Raw genomic sequence first — 27,239 nt, 5'->3', positions numbered from 1 at the left:
CAATAGTCTGAAAGCTACTCAGGTAATTTAATGCAAATAAAAAATTCATTACTCTTCAATTAAGATATTAGACTAAAAACCATGGCATTAAATCAAATCAAGGATGATAGGCATTGCAAGCAAATAAACTGTGTAGAAATATAAACGTATCACTCATTAATTAACCCACTTGAATTTCAAGTAAATAATTCAATGTAAAATAGCCTTTAAAAGTTATCCTTGAATGTATATATGAAGGCATGTATGTAGTGTTTTAAAAGTATATCCTAAATGAACACTAAAGGCAACATTCAAGTCAGGAAAATGACAAATGTTAGATATTCACATCAGCTAAGTTAAAAAATTACTTAGCTATAATTATTTCTGTAAGTATCTAAGTTTTTAATTCTGGCTATGATTTTTTCCAAACTTACAGAGAGGAAATAGGAGTTCGGCCTATCTACAAAATGGATCAGACCTTCAGCTGCTTCCAGATGGCTTCTGCATTACATTGAACAATCTACAGAAATTCCAGTGATGACATAAATCTGTATGTTCTGGATTTCTTTCACATTTTATGGAACATTGGTCCCATCGTAGCTATAATATCTGCATAGGGAGCGCTCTGGCTCAGCTCAATAGCCTGGTGTTTTTTTAGGACAAGAAAGCTATAAAATTTGGCAGCTGCTTGTTTTCGGTCACTATTTATGCAGAGCTTCATCAGACTAAAGGACTGCATTCCCATCTTGTTGGATTCCTGGGAAAATAATTAGAGAAGAGAAAAGAATAGGAAAACAAGATCATTAGGAGTAAAGCAGGCTGTGGATACACAATGAAGAAAAAAAATGACATTTTCAATTAGCAGGCTATAAAATCCTTAAATGGAGAAATGTGGATGACTCTTCAATAAGCTTATAAAATCATTCTAAGCCACTGAGCATAAGCTTGGTTCACTGAGAACTTCAAAAGTATCATACAAATTTATAATGTATTATACAATATTTCGTCTTTTTAAAAAATGATGTTAACATAAATGGCTCCGGTGGGAATTGTAATTAATTTAGACTTTCAAAAAAAAAAAATCCACAAGGTTTTAAGGCCTCAAATGCAATGAAAATGATCAGTCTGTCAGGTTTCTTCTCCTTAAAGATACTTGGGGTGGGGAGTGACTATAAAAATTCTAGCGGTAAATGGAGAAGTACTTTTGTACGTTTCCACTGCAGGGAATTATGACTATGTAAACATTGCCCAGTTTCCTATGTTCTTTTTTGTTTTCTTTCTTTTTTTCTTTTTGAGACAGAATCTCCCTCTGTCACCCTGGGTAGAGTGTAGCAGCATCATCATAGCTCACTGCAACCTTAAACTCCCAGGCTCAAAGCGATTGGCTTGCTTCAGCCTCTCAAGTAGCTGGGACTATAGGAGCACTTAGAGAGAGGATTTTTTTTTTTTCTATTTTTAGTAGATACGGGGTCTCATACTTGCTCAGGCTGGTCTCAAACTCCTGAGCTCAAGCAATCCTCCTGCCTCAGTCTCCCAGAGTGCTAAGATTATAGCTGTGAGCCATCATGCCCAGACTACCCAGTTCTGTGCTTAGATTAAAAAGATACTGAGTTCACCACGTGGCACCCGTGTACCTACTAGAAATAACTGAGGTACAATAACATATTTAATTATGGTGTTTAATTATGAATGAAGATAACTTCTTTCATGAAGACTAGGACTTAGAAGCAGATTCCTAGAACAAAAGTACAGTTTTTTAGTAAGAATATTGTGGCATAGTGAATTCTGGCCAGTATAAGTGTCATATTCTGTGGATAGATGTAAAGCATTTTTAAAAATATCATATCCAAGTTTCCTGTGAGTTCGTAACACTTAACAAGCTAATAAGTTAAACACTTTATCACATTTTATCTCAACCAAACATGTGTGCTAGGGTCAGCCCTCCTTCAGCGATGGCATACTCAGCCTTCATTTATTCCCTCCCTTGACAGTAAAAAAGTGAATAGGGAGAGAGCAGGGACAGCTTTTTAAATTTCAATTAATTTTTTAAAAAATCTGGATGGGCCCAGCACCTATAGCTCAACCGGCTAAGGCGCCAGCCACGTACACCTAAGATGGCGGGTTCGAATCCCCAGCCCAGACCCGACAAAACAACAATGACGGCTGCAACCAAAAAATAGCCGGGTGTTGTGGCGGGCGCCTGTGGTCCCAGCTACTTGGGAGGCTGAGGAAGGAGACTCGCTTGAGCCCAGGAGTTGGAGGTTGCTGTGAGCTGTAATGCCACGGCACTCTACCCAGGGGGCCAGCTTGAGGCTCTGTCTCAAAAAAAAAAAGAAAAAAAAAGAATCTGGATGGGAAAAATATGCAGGATTGAACATATGTGTTTATTTCTATCCTCTCTGAAAACCCCAGTAAAAGGAAGGCAAAGGAATAAAAAGAAACAAAAGAAGAAGATAAAGACAAAGAAAGTAGAAGACATGACTGACACAGCAAAGTAGAGAAAGGTGAAACCTAAGTGCTGGTAGGGAGGAAAGCCAGCAAATAGCAAGCCAATTTCAGATTTATAACCTTGAGAAAGCTCAGCAACTAAAGAAATCTGTATGTTATAAGCTGAGGATGGGAGGTGTAACTAAAAATAGAAGAATTCCTTGAGGGTCTACTTGGGAACAGTTAGCTTCTGGGTCCCCTCCACTACCTCACAGAATCAGAAACCACTACTCACATAGCAGGACACAGGAAGTTGCCCTTCAGAAGAAACCAACTTTTGAGGCTCTGGGCTTGGGATACTAGAACTATGGATGATGGAGAAGTACCACAGCACAAACGGGAACTAAGTGAGATTCTACATTCTGAACAGTGAGACTGGTTACTAGCCTCTCCCATACCTTTATTTGATTCCATACCACTGGCATCATGCTTACAGTTCCTAGGGAATGGAGAAAACTGACTATTCTAAAGTCAAAAAAAAAAAAAAGCTTTCAATAACGACATCTGAGGAAAGGAGGTGCCTCCCAATTACCTCAAGTCTAGGTGATGCCCATAGCTCAGTGGGTAAGGCGCCAGCCACATACACGGGCCACATACAGGTGAGTTTGAACCCAATCTGGGCCAGCTAAAGCAACAATGACAACTGCAACAAAAAAAGAGCCAGGTGTTGTGGCAGACGCCTTTAATCCCAGCTACTTGGGAGGCTGAGGCAAGAAAATTGCTCGAGCCCAAGAGTTTGAACTTGCTGTGAACTGTGATGCTACAGCACTCTACCAAGGGCAACATAATGGGACTCTGTCTCAAAAAAAAGATCACAAGTCTACAAGCTCAACCCACATGTATATAACTTTCAATTGATTTTTTGGTGTCGCATTCTTAAATAAAAACAGATAACCAAGGATCTACCAGACATTTGAGTAAACTAACATTAAAAGAGTAAAAAAGGATGCATTCAAGAAAATCATTATGGAAAGAGAATGCAGGGAACAGAAGAAAAGTATAAGCTCTGAAGTTAAGAGAAGTTTTGCACTGTATCCATGCAAAATGATTAGGATGACGGTGAGAAAAAGCAGATCAGTGGTTTTTTGGGAATGAGAGAGGGAGGCCAGTGGAAAAGATGGGATAAGAATTTCTCAAGGGGCACAAGGAAATGTTTTGGGGTTCTATTTATTTTAGTTTTCAATTTTAAATTTTATTAAAGTACAGAGATAACAAGTTTCACAATTTTTACACAGGAAAAGACTAGTCAACTTCAGATGCCTGATAGAAAAATTAGGATTCAAAACACATAAATCCATAATAGGTTTTGTGACTAAAGGGGAAAAAATAACTATTTTAGAAGTTAACAAAATTTTAACCATATCAAAGACTATTATAAATTTCAAACAGTAGATTTACCACACATACTGTGTTTTCAAATTCTAATATAGCAAAACGTAACCACACACTTTGGCTATAGCTAGTTGTTTCCAAAAAGTTTAAAAAATTAAAGTTATATGTGTACAACTTCTGTAGAGTTTTTTTGCAAAGTAAATAAAAGAGCTTAAATATTTAATAAAGGAAAACAAAAACAATTCTCTTAAATTTCATACAAATAGCTCACAAGACATAATATTAACACATCTGCTGTAAGCTTTCTTTACCTAAGAGAATTTCCCAGGATCCTTTATCTCAAAGGATTACCTTACAGAATTCCTCTGTCATTTTACAGCCTTTTGATTGAAACATATGCATTCTTTTCCACCCTTCTCCCATTTAAGTGTTTCTCTGAAGGAATTTTTTTTTTAAAAAAAGAAACACTCTTAGGTAAAGCCAAATATTTCAACCTTTCAAAATGATTACCTCTGTGGATGATTTACTAAGGAAGAAGAGAAAGAGAGAAATCTAAAGACCTGTGTGAACAACTCTCCAGTTCTGTGAAATCAAAGATCCAACTGTTTGGGGGTATTAGATACGTTCACTCTCTCGTAGTACCTCTGCTGATGGTTTCACAGGTACTACATATATTAAAACTTATCTAACTGTATACTTTAAATACCATGTTTCCCTGAAAATAAGACACTGTCTTATATTTATTTTTCCCAAGAAGATACAATAGGGCTTATTTTCAGGGGATGTCTTTTTTTATTAAGTAGAATACAACAATCTACATTTATTCAAATACAGTTAAGTCATCATCTTCTGGAACCTGACAGGGGGAGCCAACCTTGGTGGGGCTGGTGTTAGTAATGTGTGAACTCCTTTCCCCAGCCGTTTACACGTGCACAATAGGATGCCTGTGACCTCGGTGACCACACACATACCCATGCAAGTGTGAATGGCTCAGAAAAGGAGCTGTGGCAAATAAAAGGTATTCCAGTCTTCCTTACTGCTCCGAGTCGAAATGCATGTCGTGCCCATCACTAGGTCTTATTATCAGAGTAGGGCTTATATTTAACAAATGCATAGAAATCCTGCTAGGGCTTATTTTTGGGGTAGGTCTTATTTTCAGGGAAACACAGTAGGTACTGTTTATTGCATGTTAGTCATATCTCATTAAAGCTACTTAAAAAAACTAAATAAATAATTTAAAAAATCAAAATATTAGCATACTATAAGATAAAAGAATAGTTAATAAGAAAAATTCCTGGAAAACAAAAAAGTAAAAGCAGAAATAAAAATTCAATGAAGATTGAAAAGTTGAGGAAATAATCTAGAGAACAGAAAAACACAAAGATAAATTAATATAGGATATAAAACATTTTGAAAATTAAAGGAGCAGGTGGCACCTGTGGCTCAGGGGGTAGGGTGCCAGGCCCATATACCGAAGATGGTGGGTTCAAACCAGGCCCTGGCCAAACTGCAACAAAAAAATAGCCAGGCATTGTGGCGGGTGCCTGTAGTCCCAGCTACTCGGGAGGCTGAGGCAAGAGAATTGTCTAAGCCCAGGAGTTGGAGGTTCCTGTGAGCTGTGATGCCACAGCACTCTATTGAGTGCAATAAAGTGAGACTCTGTCTCTACAAAAAAAAAAAAAAATTAAAGGAGCAATTCAAGAGATTCAAACCTTACCCACAGGCCCTTCAGGAAGAGAGAATAGATAAAAGACTAAAAGAAAGGCTCGGCACCCATTAAGGGCACTGGCCAAATGCACTGAGGCTGGTGGGTTCAAACCTGGTGCAGGCCTGCTAAACAACAAAGGCAACTGCAGAAAAAAAAAATAGCTGGGAGTTGTGGCTATTTTGGGAGGCTGAGGCAAGAGAAGTGCTTGAACCCAGGAGTTTAAGGTTGCTGTGAGCTGTGATGTCACAGCACTCTATTGTCAAGAACATGAAATTTCTCACTAAAAGAACCATTTCATGCTCAGCACAATTAAAAGACAACAACAACAAAGTACATCATTATGAAATTTCAGAGCACCAGGAATTAAAAAAAAAAAACAAACTAAAAGCTTCTAGAGAGAAAATAAGATCACTTACAAAGGATCATGAACCACAATATCATCTGAGTTTTCAATAACAACACAAGAATCTTAGAATTTTTACAAAGCCTTCAACATCTGAAAGAAATATATTTTCAACCTGAAAAGAAATATATTTCAATCTGAAAGAAATATATTTCCAGAGACAACTGATCAAATTAAAGGTAAAACAAAGAAAATTACAAGCTTGTACACAGGATCACTATCTCTTGTTCCTCTTCATCCCAGAAATTATGAGGGTTTACTCACCAAAAAATTTATGATAAAAGAAGATCAAAGCACACACATACACAGACACACACACAAGGCAGAGAAACTAAATATATATAGACAAGAGACAAAGAAATTCCCATATTTGTGATAAAGGAATATCCTAAGACAAAAACTGAGGCAGACATAAAAAGCAACTAGTCTAGATTAGAACAAGAAATGATGAGCTCCAGGAAAGATAACATTAAGAAAACAAAACAAAACAAAACTGATGATCAATTGGTATTATCTGACCATACTAAAATGTATTTTTATTATATTGTTAGAGAGTTCTTGTGGCAGTGAATGCTGGTTATCCTTTAATATCTGCTCTTCTATAGTACTATGATTATTAGCTGGGCTTAAGGTTACCAAATAAGGACTATATTTCCTGCCTAGATGTGACAATGTAACTAAGTGCTATTCAATGAAATGCAAAAAATAAAGCGCCCAATTTCTGGGTGGTACCCTTAATGGAAACTTTGCTGCTGATTGGAATATAGACACAGTGGGTACTTTGCCATTTTGAATCTTGAGAATGAGGAAAACAAGACAAAGGAAACTTGGGTCCCTGACAATTTTGTGAGCATAGTTGCCATACCAGACTGGACTTTTACCTGAGAAAGAAATACACTTCTATTTTTTTTTTAAATAATAAGAAGTTAATTGATGACTCTATAGTGAACCTCAGAGTCAAAGCATTCTATTACAGTCATACTCTCATTTGACAAGGTGAATGCTACTTTCTCTGCATTACTATTATGATTATTCCTTAACACTTTGTTGCAGCAATCGTCTGATTTGTTTTCTGAATGTATTTATCTTCATTCATTCTTTATGAGGTTTCTGTTTCTAGTCCTTATCTTTAACATTGTTATTGTTGGTAAATTTTAAGCCTTTTTAATTCTGTGAAGGCAAAAAGCAGAAACCTAATAATTACATGTATGTGTAAAAAAAATATAAAAATAAACAATAAAAAATAAACTTCTATTTTTTAAAAGCTGCTAATATTTTGACTCTTTGTCACAGTCAAATTTGCAATACAACTATTAGAATTACACATGTAACATTGTAAACACTGAACAACTTATGTCATAAGTATACCAGGGTAGGGAAAGTAACTAAGGTAAATTTTCATTTTCTGTCAAAATAAGTCAATTGTTAAAATTTAAAGCTGATATATCAAGAAAGAGAAGTAAAAGGATGTTAACTAGAAATAGGGATATACACACTAAAAGAAACAGCTTAATACTGCTCCTGGTGAGCAGGACTTAGAGATGAGGAAGGGGTAGGACAAAGGTCTTTTTGTTTTTCCTTTTCTATCTTATAGCATAGTTCTATTGAACTTCAAAAATTAAACACACGTTATTTACTTTTTTTTTTTTTTTGAGACAGAGTCTCAAGCTGTTGCCCTGGGGAGAGTGCCGTGTCATCACAGCTCACGGCAACCTCAAACTCTTAGGTTTAAGTGATTCTCTTGCCTCAGCCGCCTGAGTAGCTAGGACTACAGGTGCCCGCCACAACACCTGGTTATTTTTTAATTGTAGTCGTCATTGTTGTTTGGCAAGCCCAGGCAGCATTTGAACCCGCCAGCTCCAGTGTATGTGGCTGGCACCCTAGCCACTGAGCTACAAGCACCAAACCTACACACATGTTATTTTGATAAAAATATAAATTAAATTAAAAATTACCCAGGTTATCACTCTTGAACTGTTAGACACTTAGTTGTTCTATACTGAAAATTAGTTGATAGCCTGCTAAAAATAAGAGTGGGACACAGAATAGATTGCTAGGGGAATGTGTGTAAGAAGTTGATTAGAATATACAGGCACCAAAAACAAACTCATATATTTAGCCTTGGATATACCACTGAAAATCATCTCACTCTAGTGCAATTTGGTTTCAGAAAATATATAAGGAAAATTGTTTCATTTTTATTAATATCTAGAAGCTTGAAGTCAATATTTTACTTATTTTTAAAAATAAAAATAGGGTTGACAAACCCTACCATCTCACCCGTAAACTATTTAATATCTGATGTATTCTTCGATTCCATCTCTCTGCCTCAATATGTTGTGAATTCCTCGGTGACTCCTGTTTGAATGATTGATAAATAAAATATTTCATTTAAGCAAATTGTACTGAATTTTCAAATATTTGCCAAGTATAGTGTTAGCTGCTACAAGAAACACAACTGTAACACTGGGTTCTGCCAAGGAAAGCCCTTATAGTCTGATAATAGAATAAGATTAATATACAAATATAGATCAATCTTTCCAAGATTTCACCTATACTCCTCAGGTGGCTCCAACATAGTGGATTTTGCAATCTTTATTTGGCAACACATCTAGGGCATTATGCCCTTACTTTGAAAAGTTAGCAAAGACAACCACTTTTGCCTAGTACTAACCTAGTTCTAGTCGATCTGAATTCAGTTGACAGAATTAAACATAAAGATATAAAATGTACTGTCTTGTAAAGGCCTTTATCTGAACTTACCTCGTAATAGAGAAGCTATTACCCAAACTGGTATTACCACAACTGGTGTTTGGTAGTTTGTGTATAACTGGGCTATAAATCTTTCAGATTTTGAAATGCCTTGTCCAAACAAGATTGACCCTTTGCCTGTCATGTTATCAAAATATATTTATTCTTATCAGTATTTAAGGCTTAACCACTTTCAGAAATACCTCAATACTTAAAAATTGTAAAGCTGAAATCCCTTTGCAAGAATTCACTCCAATCCCTTGCAAACTAACACCTTAGCAGGTGAAAACAGCAACTTAAGAATCTGAAGAAAGAACAGATCTACAAAGGGTTGAGGAAAGAGAAGTGGCGCAAATATGACCTACTTTATAATTTTTCCTGGACTAGTTCTAACCATGCAACCCAATAGCATCTGTGTTATCCTTATCCCATACCTACTATTTGTCTAGCATTCGTGTTTAGCTTTGCAGCCTAGATGCTTCCTAGAAGTGCTGACCATTTCATAGACTCCAAGACAATTTCAAAAGCTCCAGAATATTTTACATGACATTTTAAATGATTTGAGGCTAAAGGCAACCTTTGACTTAGTCCAGGAAATTGCTATATCAGTTTCCTCAACCTGTCTTTCTTAAATCCCAAGGAGATTGATTTGAAAATATGATTACTTTATTCTGAAGAGTTTTCTAAATCTCTCTAACCGCAATTTATGTTTATTTCTTTTTGGTCTGTCCTTGGATAAGGAAAGTTAACTCGCTTACTAATGTTTGTTGTTAAATACACAAATGCTATTTTTGAAATGTAAAAACCTCTTTGTTAGAGATCCGTGAGACTCTAACTTCACCTATAACATACAACTAAACTAACCAAAGAAGGCTCAGAAGAAATAATGTGTGCATTTTGCTAAAGCCTGTCCACTTAATCTATCTGGACATCATACAGCTGAATCCATTGTGTGGAAAGCCCGGGGGATTATTAAAACAGCTGAACTTGTGCTGTGTTGTGGTTTGCTTGACCACATATGAAAATAACCTGTGTCTATAGAAGAAAAGAGAATGACAAAAATGAACCAACCCACTTCTAGCTCAGCTGTTTGAACCTTTCAGGTAAAAAGTTTAGGTTATTTATTCAGACTTAGAATTATCCAGAGAGTTCAATCTATTTTCCACATATCAAAGAGTCTTAGAAATTATTATAAAGATAATTTATTTAAAAAACAAATTAACATTAGGAATTAATAGGTGTTTTGATATTATTTACTAGAAAACTTTTGATAAAATTCCTTACAATTTAAAAAATGCCTTTAGTACTCTTTGGGACAAGGACCAGAGAAATTAGGCAGTAACACACAGGGAATCAGGCCAATCACATTTTACTTCTGTCTTCAGTATTAATACATGTAGCCTTTTGAGCAAACCATTTTATTCTTCTGATTTCCAGAAATCTTGCACAGATATAGGCCATAAGCCACACGATATCAAAGGGAAAAAATGCCCATTTTTTTGTAAATAAAATAAAAATTCAAATGACCCTAGGCCATATCCCTAATTATAATTGTTTCTCTCAAAATGTTATAAAAATAACTTGAAAGAGTAAAACAGTGATTCCCAACATTTAAAAACTTGTGATTACCTTTAATAAGCATAAAAAGAATCACACTTCCCTTTAAAATTATTTGAAGTTTCAATAGAAATTAAGAAAAGACAAAAAAAAACACAGTAAAAATATCAAACTATTCATAAACATCTCTGTTGAGATCACAAGTTTAAATTAATTTAGAAAGTAACATGACAATTCTAAATATCAGTTCTTAAGGTGTAAAATAATTAGGAACAAAGTTTTTAAGACTATCCCCAAGACTACACATATATTTACCAATTCAACTGGACAATATTCAATTTCTTCTGCCAAGAAGGGATTCATTAAAGATGATTCCTCAGCAGCTGAAGATATCATTTCAACAATATCCCGCTGAAGCAAATTAGGGAAAGACAGGTAATTCAGCTAGTGTTTGGTTATTACACGAACAATCTAACTTTGTTAAATGCTTTAATCACATGAAGGCACACTTCTCAAACTAATTTAAAATACCACCCACATTCTCAAAATATCTTTTCTAAAATATCCCATATAGGCAATATTTTATTTGAATATTCCTATTTTCTATATGCCAACCATAAACAAGAAACTTGCATGCCCCTTCCCTTCTTGCTGCCTATAGTTTTCCTTCCTATTCCCACTTCACTGCAGGCCTCACCTTAAAAGTCTCTACTGCTGTGCTATAGAGACCACTCTGCTTTGAAGCATTTTATCTAATCCCAGTCCCCTATCTCTATTCTCATGCCAATGCCAGGTGGTAGAGGAAAAATATTTGCAATGGGCAAACTGAGGGAGTGAGAGTGAGACAGGGGATATTAATAGCCCTCCTCAGGGTCGTGACAGGGTTCCTGCCACTGCTGGTGAAGCTGTCACTGGCAAGAGTGAAGAAGAAAATGTATCTGCTAGAAGGGGAGCGAAGACAAAGGGAGAAGGACAAAGAGGAAGCCAGAAATTTCCCATTCCCCATCACCTCCTCCCTTTCTCATTGCTATAAAAGCTGCCATTCCCCTTTCATCTCTAACCTGTCTCCAAGCATCATCCCCTATCAACCCTAACATTGATTAAGAGCTTCTTCTAACATAGTTTACTTGATTTTTCACTTCAGCTTTTTCAAATTTTACTGAATATAAGGAGTGGCATTTTACTTTAATATACATATTTGTGGAGTGTTATGATTTTTTCTCTTTTAATTTCTATAACTATTCTGCATTTTAGATACTTTCAGTTTGGCCATTACTATGTATAAAATTTTTATTTTATAAATGTCTGAAAATAATTAATCAGAGTCAATATTTTTCTGTCCTTTCAAATTTATTGTTTTCCCATACTTAACTATATTTCACATTTGTTCACCATTTTCGGAAGCAGAGTAAGAATGGGATTGAAGATTAAAGCATGAGGTTCAAAAGAACTAGTACATGACTCTCTTTTCTTCTCTCCACTTCAAGCAAGTAGAAAAATCTATTTTGTTACTGTCTATGATAACTAAAGTTGTATTTTCCTTCTCCCAGATCATAAACAAGTTTGCCTAATCATAATTTCAGTAAGTAAACTTTAAGAAATGCTTGAAACCAAATGAAGACGAGAATAGTACCGGCAATCCAGTATCTCAACACCCAGAATATAATCAAATATTTAGTCAAACACATTCCATATGAATACACTGCGAAATTGTTTTTCCTTCCTGGGGCATTCAGTTTCAGTGTGGGTTGACCTTGAATTCCCTGAGTGGTTATCAAAATTCGGTGATGATAGAACAGACTAGAAAAGCACTGGTTTATTTTCATCTGATGTGGCTATAATATTTACATTTGTACAACCAATAAAGTGACATTTGAGAAAATATTTTAAAGCACATTGTTTTCAGCTTTATTTTTAAATATCTATTTTTTTAAATAAAATTTTTTTTAATTTTGTTTTGGTTATGGATCTTTCAATTTTTCACATTCAAGGCCAAGGTAATGGGGTAGGTCTAAGCATCATTCTTAGAGCTAGGAAGGGTGGATTTCTGATAAGAAACAAAACATAGGTATATTGGCTACTATTCTAAAAGATTCCATGACATATGAAATGTGGGGCCTAGTAGAAGTCTCAATATATAACCAGATTTAAATATAATTGTTCTTCTAATGTATCGTGCAAATACTAAACAATTTCACTATGAAACTATCTTATCTTGTGCTTTACTGTCCTAAACTTCTGGGAAATACTTCTTTTTTCTTTTTTGAGATAGTCTCACTTTGTCACCCTCAGTAGAGTGCTATGGCATCACAGCTCACGGCAATCTCAAACTCTTAGGCTCAAGCAATCCTCTCGCCTTAGCCTCCTAAGCAGCCGGGACTTACAGCTACACCACAATTGCCCGCTATTTTTTTAGAGATGGGGTCTCACTCTTGTTCAGGCTGGCCTCGAACTCCTGAGCTCAAGTAATCCACCTGGTTCGGCCTCCCAGAGTGCTAGGATTATAGGTATGAGATACTACACCCAGGCTAGAAAATACTCTTTTATAGACAAAAATCATTTTTATCCTGGCACTTACTAAAGAAATTTAGAATAATTTAAGAGGAAATATGAATTATAAATGTAAAAAGATATACCAGAGTTCCAAGATTCCTTCACTGTAACTGTAGAAAACAATATTTTTATGATTTTCTCTGGATAACTTACCCCAGAATTAATATTTTTACCGGGATCCTCTTGAGAACTACAGTAAGATCCATCAATCACATCTTTCCAAGCATGGGACTGACTTGACCCTTGCTGGGAATTTGGCTCTTCTATCATGGAAGTCTCTGAGTTATAAAGAAAATAAAGAAGATTTCACCAAAATGCCTTTCAAACTTGAATTGGGATATGGCTGTTACAAAAGCAAACTTATTATGGACAACATAGGATCCAAGAATTTAAGCAAATGGTGCACAAACTTTCTTATGGCTCCCCAAGTCTCACATATTTAAATTCCCTTTCCCCTCCTCTGTCTCTATTACCTCCACTTCCCATTCTCTGCCACCCATCTCCTCTACACATACTCTTTCACATTTACTCACAGGATAACATGGACAGCTCAAGCCCATCATGGTATACTATTCAGCAGATTTTAATGACTTTGGGAAGGGTGAGCAGGAAGTGAAGGTTCATTCACTACATAAACACATTCATTGGTTTAATTATTACTTTATAATTATCACAATAACAATCATTGATTTATTAATACCTCATGGCCCCTCTGGGTGGATGGAAATATTTATGCTTCAGGTTAATTGTATTAAGTGCTGTTCTTATCCTTAACATGATTTTTTCCATGTTAGTTTTTTTAAGTTGAAATATTATACCACTAAATATAAAGAATATCTTTATGAGGATGTGTGAGTACTGCATTTGGGGGTAGGGGAGGTGGAAAAGAGTGAGAGTAAGAATGGCCCACATAGTATATATACTTCATCTTTTTTTTTTTTTTTTTGAGACAGAGCCTCAAGCTGTGCCCCTGGGTAGAGTGCCGTGGCATTACAGCTCACAGCAATCTCCAACTCCTGGGCTCAAGCGAGTCTCCTGCCTCCGCCTCCCAAGTAGCTGGGACCACAGGCGCCCGCCACAGTGCCTGGCTATTTTTTGGTTGCAGCCTTCATTGTTGTTTGGCGGGTCTGGGCTGAGGATTTGAACCCGCCACCTTAGGTGTACGTGGCTGGCGCCGAGCCTATACTTCATCTTTTTAATGAAGTGTCTAGGACAAATATTAATTTGAAAAGCAGAAAATTACAATACTGAAGCAACAATTTCTTTTGAGTTCAAAATACTCTTCTAGAGAGAACATTTACATTGAGAATATGTAATTAGATCCTACCTTCATTTTGAAATAAAATGAAATTTTTATTCCCACAATTTTCCCTTCAACATAAACAGAATTAGAAAATCTCACCTACTATGTTTTGGTTTCCCATTTCTTCCCTTACTGACTCTTTCTGTATCAATTTTCTTCCAAGTTTAAAGGCAGAGGGCAGAAAGCATTTTGTAAACAACTGTAAAAATACACATTTTTGTTTCTTGTTTTTGCACTAATAAAGCCATCCAAAAAATACAAGAACATATGCAAAAAAGTAAAAGCTATAATTCATATACACACATCTAGCACATTAATTCAAAAGTGAGCAGATATTTTATCACAAGTTTAAATTCTGTTATATACATGTATGTAAGTAATCATTTATTTATAATCAAACACTGCACTCATGTAAAAGAATGGAAACTATTACCATTTTCAGTTCAGCATGAACCATGTCCTGGGAAGCAGTTGACAGAAGTATATCTGCTCCTCCCTTCTTTTTCCACATCATCAATCTTTGGGTAGGAGGTGCAAGCTCCAAAACCATGAGTGTGTCCATAAAGGAATTAAGTTGTTTGTGCATGGTTTTGCTGCTGATCTCCTTGATTGGATCTATGAGCAATCTTCTCTTTTTGCCTTTCCTTTTCTCAGCAATGTCTGAGTATAAGAAATAGGCACAAGTAATTGGTTATACAGCCTTGCAAAATGATATTCTACTGCATGGTGCCTGAGCAGCCAGCTGATATATTTTGTTAAGGCATTATTTAAAAGTACTTAAGAGGGACTGTTGACCTGGCTAAGTGGGCAACTAAGGGTCTGTGTGGAAGAGGCTACATTGAGATGGAAGTCAACCAATATGAAGGTTCCTTAAAACGCCTATGTAACAGGATAACTTTCTGATACAACTGGTGTTTGTCCAGTGTATTTTTTCCTATCCCATTGAAATGCATATACAAATTCCAAGTAAGGAGGTAAATTCATGGGATTTCACTCCTCTAGGAATTTTTACCAGGCACAAAGCAGAAGTCAAGCTTTTCTTTAGTAAAAATGCAAAAGGGGAAATAGATTTCTCAAAATGGGTGAAAATCTAAGATTAGATGGAGTGAGAAAGTACAGAAATGAGCTCGCTGATATGCCTCAGAAAAATTCCAGGAACATGACAACATCCCAGAAAGGCTGGCTGTATGACAATCCCAGAGGCTATGGAGGCTGGGGCAGTGGGTACCACACACTGATGTGGCTAATGACCAGGGGTTTCCTTTCACCTTCTCCCCTACTTCCCCAGACTTCAGTACTACATGACTCAGGGCAAACAGAGGAGCTAGACAGATTGAATTTCCTACACAGCCCAGTGGAATAGAAACTCAAAGTTAAATTCAGTAAAGACAAAATTTGAATGCTTTACCCCTTGAATGCCTGACTTTATAAATGAAATTCATACCAATTATACCATGTAAAATTAGGATATTCCTAAGAGACCAATTTATACAGTATTTTAGATTCATATTTATTGTTCATTCCTAAAAACATGCCTGAGGCTAAATGTTAGAGGACACAGTGCCTCTCTTCTGATCCTTTTAATCTGCCTTATATTATATTCACTTGCATGTTTATTTATCTTCCTGATTGGATTGTAAATTTCTTAAATGCAGATAGCATGTTTTCTTTATTTCTGTGCCCACCACAGAGTAATGGCTCAATATCTTCTTAAATTGAACTCAGTTTTAAATTTTCCAGTTTCCTAAACTGGATAGATTTATGATATGAACAGGGCCAAATAAAATGAAAGGATAATCACAAATTTCTTCACACTCTTCCCCTATTGTATTATAAGTGCTATTACTAGTTAACTATCTTCTATTATATTTAGTAGTTTATTCAAATTATCTCAAAATAAGTTAGCACTGTATTGAAAATAAAAATAAAAACATAAATGCCACTAACCTGAAACATCAATTGGGTGCAGGGTAAACACGTCCTCTTCATTTGATAATGTTGTTTCATCCATTTTCACATATTCAGGTAGACAAACGCACTCTGGATTATCTGTTTCTATGATCAACATTGTCCATAAAAGTAATTATTTAAAAAAGATTATGTTGCAAGCTAGAGGACTGTATGAGAATTAAAGTGAAAGATTAACTTAAGATTTATATTGCTAACTGAAGCCACATCTAAATGCCTAGAATTATTTATTTAATAGACTTGAAGAGGTTCAGAGATTACATGGTCTGGGGCCCACAATATTCAGGTGAATCAAGTATCATCACTCCTTTTGGCACATGAGACATCTAGAGCAGGGCTATAGTCATAGTGGAATTGAAAACAGTAGTGGCAGCTACAATAAATGACTGACATGAATTTGGCTGTATTCTGCTAAAAAAATTGTGTTCTGTCAAAGCACTTTTTAGTTGACTCAGAAATAACTATAAATAAATTTCTATTACCTAAATCTTTTCACATTTTCAATTTGTACAATTTTTTTGGTAAGCAAATGTAACACAAAAATTGAGAAGAATCCAAATAGGGGTTATTTTTTAATTAAACTTTTAATTCTTAAGAAAAATCAGACGAATAGACCTCAAGTCATCTGAGGTACTCTCACATGAATTTCAAATAAAGAAATTATCCCGGCTCGGCGCCTATAGCTCAACCGGCTAAGGCGCCAGCCACGTACACCTAAGGTGGCGGGTTCAAATCGCCAGCCCGGACCCGCCAAACAACAATGACGGCTGCAACCAAAAAATGGCCGGGCGTTGTGGCGGGCGCCTGTGGTCCCAGCATACTTGGGAGGCGGAGGCAGGAGACTCGCTTGAGCCCAGGAGTTGGAGGTTGCTGTGAGCTGTAATGCCACGGCACTCTGCCCAGGGGGACAGCTTGAGGCTCTGTCTCAAAAAAAAAAAAAAAATTATCCCCACATTTCTAATTTCTCGCAAATCATATATAGATTATCAAACTATGTTATTTAATACTTTTTATTACCATGTACCATATATTATTTGGTACATATTAAGCACAGTATTGGCAGCATATTTATAAGTGCTCTAATATTAAACCCAATCCTGACTAAATACTCTTCATTATATCTTTCTCAGAATTCAACTTCCTATTTTATATTGTCTAGAATTAAACTAAAAGAATTTGAAGAATAATGTTCTTTACTATCTTTCGCTATACCATTCTGCTCCTAAACCAGAAGTTCTAAAGCTTAATTTGAATATTAGTATCTGTTCACTATCTACACAAAGTAAAATTTAAACATACCCAGTATAGCACTGGAAGGCTCAGGAGGCAGGGAAATCTCTTGGGTCAAATACATGTCTTCTAATAGGATATTCTCATCATCTTGCAATAAATTGTCTTAAAAAATGCAATAAACACTTTTGTCATAAACTTGAATCTGTCATTTGTTCACTGAACATTTATTAACATTATATGAGGCATTATAAAGGAATAATCAGAGTTTTAATGTGAACTAGAGAATTTTTAAAAGATCTAATATGAACAGTCAATAAATAATCTTTAAAATATGTGCATTTGGACTTTCCAGTTTCAATACCCTATTTCTATGATTATTTTATAATAATATCATCAGTATAAAATAATAATATAAAATTCTGAAAAGATCCTTTAGGATATAACTGTGCCACGATTTATATTAAATGTTTTTTGGTATATAGTCTAGTATAATCTGTGAAGTATATACTAACTTTACTCCATCTAAAAATAAGGAATTTATAAAAATAAAAACAAGCAGTAGTTCACAACCTCTATGGAAAATGGGTTTAAACATCTGGCTATTTAGATCTAATCTAAATGTTTAAATATGCCATAGACTTCTAAAACATGTAAAAAACACATTGCACTAATAACACAAAAATATAACTAAGATTTTAGATTGATGTAATAAATCTACTAACACATTGCAGTAATCTGATTAAAATAAATATGTGATTTCTGTATGTCCAGATAGCATACCAATCATTTCTCCTGCACCTCCTTCATCTCCAAATCCATCTCCACTGTCATAGAACAGAGATTTTTCTCCAATGAGGCTTCCAGAACTGTTTTCAACTAAAGGACCACTGGAATTCAGTAATATGTTGTCATCAAAGAAGCTATGTCTTCTGAGAACTTCAGAGTCCTCCCCTAAATAAATATATATTATTAATACTAATTCAGAGAAACAGAGAATTTTAGGGTTAGGAAGAAATTCAGATATTATCCAATATAATCCCCCCTCATTTTGCAGAAAGAATGAAAGCTAGAAAATGTATTTGAATTATTCAACTAAAGTCAATCATTTTAGTAATTAGAAACTGGATTACTATTCTAAATCTCTTTTAAATACAAAAGGAAAATAAATTCTAAAACATTAGGTAGACTTTATAGTTGTGATATAGTCAAACAATTTTCTAAGGTAGAAATACTATGGGCGGGGCGTGGTGGCTCACGCCTGTAGTCCCAGCGCTATGGGAGGCCGAGGTGGGTGGATCATCTGTGCTCAGAGGTTCGAGACCAGCCAAGACCCCCCTGAGCCAAATGAGCCAGAGTGAGACCCCGTCTCTACAACAATAGGACAACGAGACAGCTGGACCTTGTGATTCCAGCTCCATGGGGGGCAAGAAAACACTACAGGAGGAAGAAGTAATAAAAAAAAAATTTAAAAAAAAACCTTCAAAGTAATAAAGTTGAAATAAAAAAAAATTAAAAAAAAATAAATACTATGGCAGTGGATTTCTTTTACTTTAGGTAAGTTAAGTTCTGCTTGGCCAAGTATATTTCATATTATTTTAAAGATAATTGCATAATGAGGGTTTGAAAAATAAAGAGCATATCTGCCCTTTGGAGAAATGGAAATGTAGGTAAAATATAAAGAATGGGCTTATAACATTCATTCAATAAACATTTATTGAATATGCTAGGGGGTGGGGATATAGCAGTTAAAAAAGACAAATCCAGTCAGCTAACATTAACTGGGTGCTTATTATATGCCTTATATCATATAGCAGAAGACATTATTATAATCCTCCTTATACAGATGAGGAAATACATTCAAAGAAACGCTATACTTCTATAGAGTTACATCTTCTAGAAAGGAAGAGTTAAAAAAAACAAACTTCATCACACTGGATTTTAAAGACTTGCTGAATAGGAAGATTAAGATACCTTTTCAAAAAGAACTAAGACTATGTTCAGGTACAGCTTGATAAATTTCAAAAGAAAACTCAGGCTTGGTTAATTAGAGAATAACATTTATGAACAGTATCATGAGCACTGAACATCATAAGAATTAGAGATTAAACAAAAGAAATAAATCATTGCCTTCAATTTTATATTGTAATCCAGAAGAGTATGGATTAATATTAAACATTTCTTAGAAGACATTAAGTTTGAGGTAGTTTTTGAAGGAAAGAAAAATCACATGTTGGTGAAGACTGAAGGACAGAATAAGAGAAATAACCCTATGATGCTACTAGCTGTATCTCAACTTTACAGATGGGCGGTAAGGCTCAGAGAGGTTAGACAATCTGCCCAATATCACACAGTAAGTCAACAGAGAAAGTCCAGATTCAAACCCAGGACTGTCAGTCTACCAAGCAAACTTTCCACCTTTTTGAATTGTATAAAATGACACAGAATTGTGAACAACTAAATTGTATTGGTTGGGTGGTAAGACATTTGCTTGATTAGAACAAAGTCCATATTAAGAGTAAAATAAATTGAGATAGGGCGGTGCCTGTGGCTCAACAGAGTAGAGTGCCAGCCCCATATACTGGAGGTAGCAGGTTCAAACCTGGCCCTGGCCAAAAATTGCAAAAAATAAAAAAATAAAATAAAAAATAAATTAAGACAATAAAGAAGGTGATAAATTGGTAGAGGCTTGGAGGCTAGACAGAGATGTTTGATAAAGTAATAGGGATCCAAGTTACTTTAGCACAAAAATGTGGTATTAAAAGAAATTCAGGTTGGACGCAGTGGCTCATACCTGTAATCCTAGCACTCTAGGAGGCCAAGACAAGTGAATACCTTGAGCTCAAGTGTTCAAGACCAGCCTGACCAAGAGCGAGACCTCATCTCTACTAAAAATAGTAAGGCAATGTGGCAGGCACCTGTCATCCCAGCTACTGGGGAGGGTGAGGCGCAAAAGGATTGCTTGAACCCAGGATTCTGAGGTTGCTGTGAGCTATGACACCTGGGCACTCGACCCCAGGGCAACAGAATGAGACTCTGTCTCAAAGAAATTCAAGGATGATTGCTCTTGTAGAAGTAACATGTGGGAAGAGACAGAACATGATTTATAAAAGAGTACTGCAGTACTTGAAGCCATTGGTATTAGTGAACTATAGTAGTGGCTAAGGAAATAGAAAAAAAAACTAAGAGACATTTCAGAATAAATTTTTTAATCAGCACTAGTATGAAGCTCACATAAAGTATAGTTGAAAGGGATCCTAAAGTTACAGGCACAAAGAAGAATAGCATTTATAGAGAAATTTTTAGTGTCTTGAGAATAGGGAATATGATTTTCTTTTTGCCAATGTATTACATTTCTAAGTCTTTGGTTACAGCCAGTAAGAGATCCATCCAAGCTACTTAAAATACGGTCTGTAGACTAGGGTTAGTCCACAAGAAAGTACATACAGAAATTGGAAGTAAATGTTTAGAACATTTTATAGCAATTTTACAGAGTAATTTAATATATGTTGACTCTAATACAAAATCTTGAGGCTTGTATTTTTGATATTTAAATTTTTCAGCAATTCATGTTTGTACTATTGTAAAAATACAATAGATTGGAAATTAACAAAAATTATAAAACTGGTCCTTCACCACAAATTGTCTGAGAAACACAGCTACAGACAGCAAGAGTTATAGAAGCAGAGAGGATGAGAAGTCAAGGTTAGAGACATCAGGCATCACTTTCTTAACTCCCCCTGCTTGATCAAGACAGATTTAGGTCATCCTTATCCTATACTCACTGTTTTGGGCACTGTAAGAAATTAAAAGATGAACACTACACAGATTCTATCCTTATAGGAGTTTGCAGACTAATTTGGGAGGTGTGCAAACTCATGATATAAGAGTGGTAGCTGCCAGAAAAAAAGAATAAATATCATACAGCTGAATTTTGATATATGGCTTCAATTTTAAAGTACACTCACCTTGCTCAAACAGATTTTGACAGTTAAAAAATCAATTTCTGTTTCATCATCAATATGTACATTTGGTATGATAGCACTTCCTCCTCATTATCTGCAATCTAATTTAAAGTCTGTCATTTTACAATGAATACCATCATATACTGGGAGAAATAACAATATTTTGAAGGTATCTTATGCAGCTTGCATATAAAATATTATATATATGTTAACTATAGCAACTATTTATTTGTATGTCTCTCTCATCCAGTCTAAAGCTCCTTGAGGGCATGAACTGCTTCTTTAAATTTTGGTACCACCTATGTCTATAATAGCACCTGACATACAGTATTCAAGAAATGGTTGTACACTGAGAATGGAAATATAACCTAAGACTGAGTGTTAGAATTGAATCTATACTAGAAAAAGGAAAGGAAGTATTTATTAGGGATTACATTATACATCAAAAGATACATTCTATAGATATTTCTACTAGCATTGTTTCTATACAAAAATGCAAATATAATGATTATAATTTGTAATTTTGATTGCTCAATTATTCTCACCAAAGCTCCCAGCTTGAAAAAGTATATCATTTTCATAATCTTCTCTAAGTGTGATTTCTTCTGGTCTGCTTTGGTTCTGAGCAAAGTGTTCTGACACATCAATAGCACTATGGAGAAATATAAGAAAACATGCAAACATTGTACTTGCAATATAGTGAAAAAAATCTAAAACAATTTTTAGATCTGCCATATCCTAGTAGTTCTAATCTCATTAAGTGGCAAGTCCATTCTCATGCCAAAAATCATAGTCATCCTTAACTTCTTTCTCTTAGAGCCATATCCCATTCATCAGAAAATCCTGTTGGCTTTGCCTTTCAAACATATCTGTAGTTTGACTTCAACTGCCTTCATAAGATGAAGACTGAAAACCAATCACTATATTCTCTCACCTGGACTTCTTACTGCAATAATATTCTTACAGGCTCTCTGCTTCCTCCCTTTCCCCTCAGTAAGTAGCCAGAGGAAACATGCTGAGAACAAGTTAGATCCCCTCACTCCTCTGTTCAAAGTCCATCTGTGCTTCCCAAATAAAAAGTTCTATTGTAGCCTGCACCACTCTATATCACCTTTACCCTCTGCTACCTCTCTGACCTCATCTCCTATCACTCAGTCCCTTGTTTACTCTACTATAGTCTCACTGGCCTCCTTGCTGTTCCTTGAAAATGTCCAGTGTGCTCTGCCATAGGGCCTTTCCACTTACTCTACCGGGAACAGTCTTCCCCCACATTACTTCAGGTTTCTCTTCTTACCTTTTCAGAAAAGCCATTCCTGACCATCTTATTATTTATTTCATTTTCTGTTTTTCTTCATAATGCTTACCATCTCATGGCATACTGAATATTTACTTGTTTATTGTTTGTCTATCCAACTAAAATGTAAAATCCATGAGGCCAGCAACTATATTTTATTAATGCTACATCCTCAGTCTTTAGAACAGTGCCTGGCATATGAAAGGTACTCAGTGACTATCTACTGAATGAACAGATGAATATACTGTCAATATTGCAAACTATATTCAATAAATATGATATACTTTTATTGCTGTACTTTGTAATTTTATATCAAATGTAAGTCTTTGACTTTGTGTACTTGCTGAGTTGTTAACTATATTCCATTTGCCTTAATGAAATCTGCATATAAAAACAATAAAATTTTTTTCCTTTTTTTTCTTTTTGAGACAGTCTCAAGGCATCACCCTGGTAGAGTGCCATGGCGTCACAGCTCACAGCAACCTCCAACTCTTGGCTCAAGTGATCCTCTTGCCTCAGTTTTTTTCTATTTTTAGTAGAGACAGGGTCTTGCTTTTGCTCAGGCTGTTCTCAAACTTGTGAGCTCAAGAAATCCACCTACCTTCACCTTCCACAGTGCTAGGATTACAGGTATGAGCCACCACATCTGGCCAAAACAATAAAATTTCAAGAAATCAAATCTAAGGAAAATAAATAAAATAATTTACTTCATATTTTGAGTTTCAAAATCATGAAATTCTTCTGGCAATGTGATAGTATTGTAAGCTGCTTCAAAATTCTCTTTTGGAAGGTCAACCAGACCTGAAAAGAATCAAAAATCACATTTAATAAATAATGATACTATATAAAATAAGAAATCCTCAGCTAACTCTATTTTCTCTTACTAGACTCCTTCTAAAGAGTTGGCCAGTTCCCCTGCATCCACTCCTGCAGTTCATTCTCTATCAAGCAACCAGAGTGGTATTTTTCAGCTGACTCTTATGCTTAAAATGGTTTAGTGACTTCTCCAGAACACTGAAATCAAATCTAGATTTCAGGGGCTCTGTAGCCCTAACAAGCCTATCAGGCATCATTCAGCCATACTCTTCATTCATTATACTCCAACCATTAACCGCTACATCCTCAGTCGCTCCAAATTTCTTCCCGTTTACCTTTGTAGCTTCCTCTACCTAGAATGTTATTCTCTCTGGGACTTTTTACATGGCTGGGTTCTTCTCCTTTTTCAAGTCTAAGCTAAAATTCTATCCTCTCAGAAAGGCTTTTCCTGACTATCCTAACTAAAGAGAACTTTAGTTTTCCTGACTATCCTAATTAAAGAGAACTTCCTATTGTTTTCTGTGGTAGTGTTCTGTTTATTTTGTTAATTTATAGAATAATCACAATCTATAATTTTATATTAAGTTAAAAAAACCTTTTTCATTATCCAATTTCCTTACCAGACTGAAAGGGATATATGTCTTGTTTATCCTTATTTTTCTTTTTCTTTGAGATAGGGTCTCACTCTGTTGATTAGGCTAGAGTGCAGTGGCATCATCACAGCTTACTGTAACCTCCAACTGAGCTCAAGCAATCCTCCTGCCTCAGCCTTCTCAGTAGCTGGTGGGTGGGATTATAGGCATGTGCCACCACACCCAGCTAATTTTTAATTTTTTTTTTTTTGAGACAAAGTCATACTTTGTTACCCTCGGTAAAATGCTGTGGCGTCACTGAGGCTCACAGCAACCTCAAACTCTTAGGCTCAAGTGATTCTCTTGCTCAGCCTCCCAAGTAGCTAGGACTATAGGCACCTGCCACAATGCCCAGCTATTTTTAGAGACAGAGTCTTGCTGGTCTCCAACTTGTGAGCTCAGGCAATCCTCCCACCTCAGCCTCCCAGAATGCTGGGATTACAGGAGTGAACCACCTCGCCCGGCCTGAGTTTTTAAATTTTTTATAGAGACAGTCTCACTGTGTTGCTCAGGCTAGTCTCAAACTTCTGGCTCTGCCTCCCTAAATGTAATCCTATTACAGGTGTGAGCCACTGCACCTGGCCTTGTTTGTCCTTCTGTCCTAGAGCCTAACATAGCATTTGGCACAAAGTATAGGATCAATAAATATTTGTGGAATATATAAGCAAAATAATAAATGAACCATGGTTGCCATAAATATACAGCTACCTAGGGATTATACAAATATTTTGAATGAAGAAGATAAAACACCTGTCAATCCCAATTCAACAAATATTGATTGAGGGAACAGTATGTGCAAAGCACTGAGACAGGTACAATAAGAAATTCAGTACTCATGGTGGCTCATGGCTCTAAATCTAGCACTCTGGGAAGCTGAGGGGGGACGAATGCTTGAGCTCAGGGGTCTGAGACCAGCCTGAGCAAAGTGAGATCCTATCTCTACTAAAAACAGAAAAATTAGCCAGGTGTGGTGGCATGAGCCTATAGTCCCAGCTACTCAGGAGGGTGAGGCAGGAGGATTGCTCAAGGCCCAAGAGTTTGAGGTTGCTGTGAGCTAGGCTAAGGCCATGGTACTCTAGCCAGGAGATAAAGAGTGAAACTCTGTCACCTCCCCCAATAAAGAAATTCCAGAAAATGATTATGACGAAAACATTGCCATCAAGGAGCTTAAAGACTAGTGATAAGGGAGGCAATACCTATACCTAAATAACCATAATACAAAGCAGAAAATTATGAATACCTTAGAAGTAAAATAGATGCTATATGAATTAAAATTTGATAGGTTTGGAAAGTGTAGCTAAAAGAAAAAAATGAAAATGTGAAAGCATTATGCAGGGTGGCCACAAAGTTCATGTGCAATTTAAAATAGTGTACACATAAACTTTATGGCTACCCTGTATTTATGACACATGTAAATATCTAGCACTTTGGAATGCCTAGAAATTTCTCACAGTATTTCATAAAACTGCATGCTACTTAGAGTCTTGAGAACTCTTAAAACAATGACAATTATTGATATCTATGTTTTGTTAACTATACTATTACTAATTTCTCTCATAAGGGCAAGAACAGATATGACAAATCATATGACCCATTAAAAAACCCAGAATATCACAATTTCTTATACAAGTGTGTGTGGTGGCTTTAAGTATTATGTCTTGCATAAATACACAGGAGCATTACAAGTTTTGGACACAGGAAAGGAGCAAGGAAAAGAATGTAATTTATGATAATCCAAGTAAACTTACATTTCGTCAAAATGAAGTTTATATTCACTATAATCACCTAGAGTATGTTGTAAGAACACAGCCCAAATAAAAATGCAAAAGGGAATCAAGAAGAGTGACACAAATCAACTGCATGTATACCTGGGCGAAATGTCATCTTCATTTTAAGAAATGCTTCACTGCAATCTGCCAAAAGATATTTTGCCTTCCTATTATAGATTCGAACAACTCCCAAAAGAAGGTGTCCTGAAGTTCGAAGGGCAATTTTCACCTTTCAATAATTTTTAAAGTATTAGAATGGTAACAATTAGGTTCATAAATCTTATTCTTTGAAAGTTACTGAAATCACTTTTCTCTTTAAAAAGCAAATATTTCGTATTCTTATTCAAAGTAAATCACTTAACTTTTGCCTTGTAAAATAATTAACTTTTTATTCTTATTCAAGGAAGATAATCTAATGTGGCATTTGAGTGAAATATGTTATTATTGGTTGAGAAGAATATAAACTCTGCAGTCAGCCAGACATGAATTAACCCTTGGCTCAGTTGCTGAGGTATGTAACCCTCCTGAACTTCAGTTTTATTAAATTTGCTACAATTTATTAATACATATTTTGTGCCAGTGTTTTCCTAAAAGCTTTTCATACACTATTTTAATTTTGTCAACAACCTCTAATTACAGAAGAAAAAGCTGACTCAGATATAGTAAGTAGCATACTCAAAGTAATACACTGTTAAGTAATGAAACAGGACCTAAATATACATTTGACCAACTCAAAAGTTCTACTAACTACCACAATTCACAGAGGCTAAAAACAGCCAACCTCATAAGATTGTTGTGAAGATTAAATAAACCATTAAGCATAAAGACTAGCCTAGTATCTAACACACAGCAGACTTTAAATTATAAGTCATCATTCTCGCCAAATAGAAAAATACCCAGCCTATGAAAACATTAATATTTTAGTGCAAATTCTAGAGAACATAGTGTTCTACTATTTATGACAGGTTTTACATATTTTTTGGTGTATAATCAATTTCTTTCTACCATCTTTCATTATTCATTCATTATTTTCTAAGAAATACTTATTAGGTAACTACTATGCATATAGTATTTTCTTGCGGAATAAGAAAGGATTACAAAATATGCATAAAACATGGTGTTTATCCTTCAGGGTCCAATCTACTCATGGTAAAATTTATTAAGCTGTTAAATTATCAACAGAAACCAGTATGTAGATGTTCAGACAATAAATGCTGTAGGAATTAAAAGATGATTTGAGAAGTAAAACTTCCTAGAAATGTATTGCATGTTATAAGTATTTTAATTCACTTCCTCTCTCCAGAAGTCATGGCAAAAACAATCATTTTAATCAGTAACATACCTTAGGTGAAAGAATTTTTTCAATGGTTATCTCTAGATTACATTCAAACACATGGGCCTTTGTAAGTTTCTTCTCCCAGTGAGCTGCAAGCCATATTTTGGCCAGTGGCCCTCGTTTACTCATAAGCACATGTGTGTAGAACATGTTGCC

The 27,239-nt window shown here is 35.5% G+C and overlaps 1 protein-coding gene across 1 annotated transcript; it reads right to left on the bottom strand.

Annotated features, from left to right (window-relative positions):
* Positions 1 to 547: 547 nt before the first annotated feature.
* On the bottom strand, positions 548 to 27,239 carry RAD21L1 (RAD21 cohesin complex component like 1). Its single transcript, XM_003802642.3, has 13 exons — positions 27,090 to 27,239; positions 25,847 to 25,976; positions 23,238 to 23,331; positions 21,782 to 21,888; positions 18,055 to 18,225; positions 17,341 to 17,436; positions 16,021 to 16,128; positions 14,507 to 14,733; positions 14,173 to 14,272; positions 12,924 to 13,048; positions 10,533 to 10,628; positions 8,190 to 8,267; positions 548 to 736 (listed from the first exon to the last, which is right to left on the bottom strand). The coding sequence occupies exons 1-13, from the start codon at positions 27,231 to 27,233 to the stop codon at positions 548 to 550; spliced, it is 1,665 nt and encodes a 554-aa protein (XP_003802690.1). The 5' UTR covers positions 27,234 to 27,239.

This window comes from Otolemur garnettii, unplaced genomic scaffold, assembly GCF_000181295.1.
Source record: "Otolemur garnettii isolate 467f Iridium unplaced genomic scaffold, OtoGar3 scaffold00251, whole genome shotgun sequence".
NCBI classification, from domain to species: domain Eukaryota; kingdom Metazoa; phylum Chordata; class Mammalia; order Primates; family Galagidae; genus Otolemur; species Otolemur garnettii.
Note: the sequence above shows the minus strand (reverse complement) of the source record. Positions and strands in the feature narration are given on the sequence as shown.